At 34.9% G+C, this 3,292-nt stretch overlaps 1 protein-coding gene across 1 annotated transcript in view; it reads left to right on the forward strand.

Moving 5' to 3' along the window:
- Positions 1–3,292, forward strand: part of EHBP1 (EH domain binding protein 1) — a 612,350-nt gene that overhangs the window by 491,419 nt on the left and 117,639 nt on the right. Inside the window, exon 11 of the mRNA XM_007938033.2 lies at positions 2,976–3,154. Coding sequence (XP_007936224.1) covers positions 2,976–3,154 — 179 coding nt within the window. The remainder of the gene's footprint in view (positions 1–2,975; positions 3,155–3,292) is intronic.

Consider the following 3,292-nt stretch of genomic DNA (forward strand, 5'->3'; position numbering starts at 1 on the left):
GGGTTTGAACCACCAGCCGTCTGGTTAGCAGGCAAGTGTCTTAGCCACTATGCTACCAGAGCTCCTAATGCATGCATAGTAATAATAATATTATTAATTAGTTATTACTAGCTTAATTTGTTGATATTGTTAATATTATCAATAAGTTAATAATAGTAATAAGTTAGTATTTAGTAGGTGGTTACTAAGTATCTATTATGTGCCAGGAACTGTTTCCGGCACTTGGGATTGGTTAGTAAACAAAACAAACTAAATTCTCTGCCCTCATGACCCTTTTCTTTAGTGAGAGTGAACAGATGATAACCAGTAAACATAATAAATAAAGTGTTTAGATTGTAAGAAGGTGATAAATACCTTGGGAAAAATAAGGCAAGGGAAGGAGAGTCAGGAAAGCTGGGATGGGGTTAGGCAATGGAGATGGGTTGCATTATTAAATAGCATGATCAGAATAGCCCTAATGGAGAAGAGCACATTAGAATTAACCATTGCAGAACTAAGAGGAGACTGTCCAAGCAAATGGAATGGTTTTAGATCCCAAGGTGGGAACACATCTGGGGTATTCAGGGAATAATAAAGAGGTCAGTTTGGTTTAAAGTGATCTAGAGAGTGGTGCCTAAGGCACTTGACTGCTAACCTCAGAGAGAAGATGGGGCAATCTACTTCCGTAGTGATACCGCCTCAGAAGCCCAAGGAGGGGTCGCTATGAGTCGGGTCTGACTTGTTGGCAAATAACAACAACAACAACAAAGAGAGTGGTAGATGACATAAGAGAGATAATGAGGGTGGGTAGATCTTGTTACCACATCAGCACTATGAACTAGGTACCATTATAATTCCCATTTTACAGATGAAAAAACTCAGACATAGAGCAGTCAAATAACTGCGACATCAGGAACATACAGTGGACAAAATCAGGAACTGGCTATTGGTATGGTCTTAAGCAGTTTCATCTAATTACTTTACTTGCTGAAGGTTTCCAAATGATTTAGTTGCCAATTCTTGTATGATCCTCTGCAAAATATTAGATGAAAATTCAGCAGTTCTGGAGTGGATGATTCATTGAGCCCTCTTAAAAGAAAAGAAATATCCATAATCATAAACAAACTATCAAATATCTTCTCACCTAATGGTTCAAACCCACCAGCCACTCCTCGGAAGGAAGGTTGGGCAATCCTACTTCCGTAGTGATACTGCCTCGGAAACCCAAGGAGGGGTCGCTATGAGTCGGGTTATGACATAACAACAACAACAACAACAGTGGTGCATTGTGACTTTCAAATTACTTTACTCAAATTGGGAGTGGAGTGGAGAGTAATTTGAAAGTCACAATGCACCATTAGGTGAGAAGATATTTGATTGTTTACATGTGTTAGATTGATAATTAAAAGAGCTATTACAGTGAAATCTACAAGAGCCAGAATTCAATGGGACTGCCTTGTTTTTCTGCATCTTGCAAGTTTTCCACCTTTGGCAGGGTGCAGCTTACCACTTTTCTGCCACTCCCTGTTAGTGGAAAGTATTTGAGTTTTCCCTCTATGACAGATTTCTACCTTTCACAGGTTCCGGCTTTTGCAAGTTTTACTGTATATGTTCTTAAGTTAAACTTATTATATTATAATGGGAATATTCCATTTTTACTTGCTTCTTTGTATTAAATAGAACCAATCCAATTTAATTGATTTTTATTATCTGTAGAATTTTCATCATTGATTTTCTGCAGGTAGTTATTTAAATAATAGAATTTTGCTTGATTCATGGTTGTTTATATAACCATTTGTTGATCTGATAGTTAATAAAATGTGAGAAATTACAGCTTTGGTGTTTCTTAGTAGTCTCCAACACAAGCAGTGAATAAATAAATCATAATTATATAGGAATGACAATTTTAATTGTTTGATGGTCACATGCTTTTGTCAAATGGAGGCATCATTGGTCTTTCTTAAGTAAGTGGTGTAAGAATGGTTTGCTTGTTAAATTTAAATTATATTAAGGTAAATAATTGGTCTCCTTTTACCTTGTTTTGGAGAACCTCTGTTATGTCTTATTGCAATAGCCAGCATTTATAATTGATAGAAATATTTAAAAGTCCAGAAACATTTAGTAGTTTTCAATTATATCAGCTTCTGAAGTTACCATCACAAAAGGGGATTTTATTCAGAAAAGAACATGACATGGTTTTAAGACTAATAAAAGTTTAGAATAAAAATCTTATTGTATAGTCTTAGTTTTATTGTTGTCATTGTTGATTTAAGTGTGAACAAGGGGGAGAAACCAGTATCTCCTTAAGATTTGATGCACACATATGCATAGCTACTCTCTTTATATTCTAACATAGCTCTCAATGCTAATTAAAAGATACTTTGAGCATTTCCAAATCATATACTGTTGTGTGCTATTACTATCAACACCTGTTGCTAATAAACCCAAAACTATTTTCCCACCATTAAATTTATGTAAGAAAGATGTTCAAATATGATTATCACTGTGCTATTTTTTTAAAATGAGTATATGATTACTGTATTAAAAATATACTATGATTTTGATCACTCCACCACTAACAATTTGTGCTACATTAGAATTCAAAATGTATTATTTTTAATCTAGTTGAAAAAGAACTATATTTGTTCATGATTCCATTTGAATAAAATGTTTTAAGATATGAGAGTTACACAGATACCCAGCCTTAAATATTTAAGTACTTTAACATGATGCTTCCATCAGTATAGCTCTTGGCCTGTTCTTAGGTATAAGTTTAAAATCTTGCATATCTGCATCCTTGTCAGGCAAATGCCATGGGCTAAACTTAACGATTATAACTAAGATTCATGTCTCCCTGTTGCAGGTTACAGTTGTTACGAATTGACAGTTTTGAAGGATGGAACCTGACATCAAAGGATTCAGATGATCTCGTTAGGCCAATTAATGTTAATTTTCATCTTCCATTAAATTCTTCTAATGTTTTTCTTTTTTTCTAGCTAAGTCCTATACCAAGTCCTGTTTTGGGACGAAAGCCAAATGCTAGTCAGTCACTGCTTGTATGGTGCAAAGAAGTTACGAAAAACTACCGAGGAGTGAAAATCACCAATTTTACTACATCGTGGAGAAATGGTTTATCTTTTTGTGCAATATTACACCACTTTAGACCAGATTTAATGTAAGTAGAAACATTTTACATTCTCTATGAATATTTTAAGAATAATGTTGTTGTTGTTGTTATGTGCCGTTGAGTCGGCCCCGACTCATAGCGACCCCTCCTTGGGTTGCCGAGGCAGTATCACTATGGAAGTAGATT

This window comes from Orycteropus afer, unplaced genomic scaffold (assembly GCF_000298275.1).
Source record: "Orycteropus afer afer isolate SDZICR_OR568_19922 unplaced genomic scaffold, OryAfe1.0 scaffold00046, whole genome shotgun sequence".
NCBI lineage: Eukaryota > Metazoa > Chordata > Mammalia > Tubulidentata > Orycteropodidae > Orycteropus > Orycteropus afer.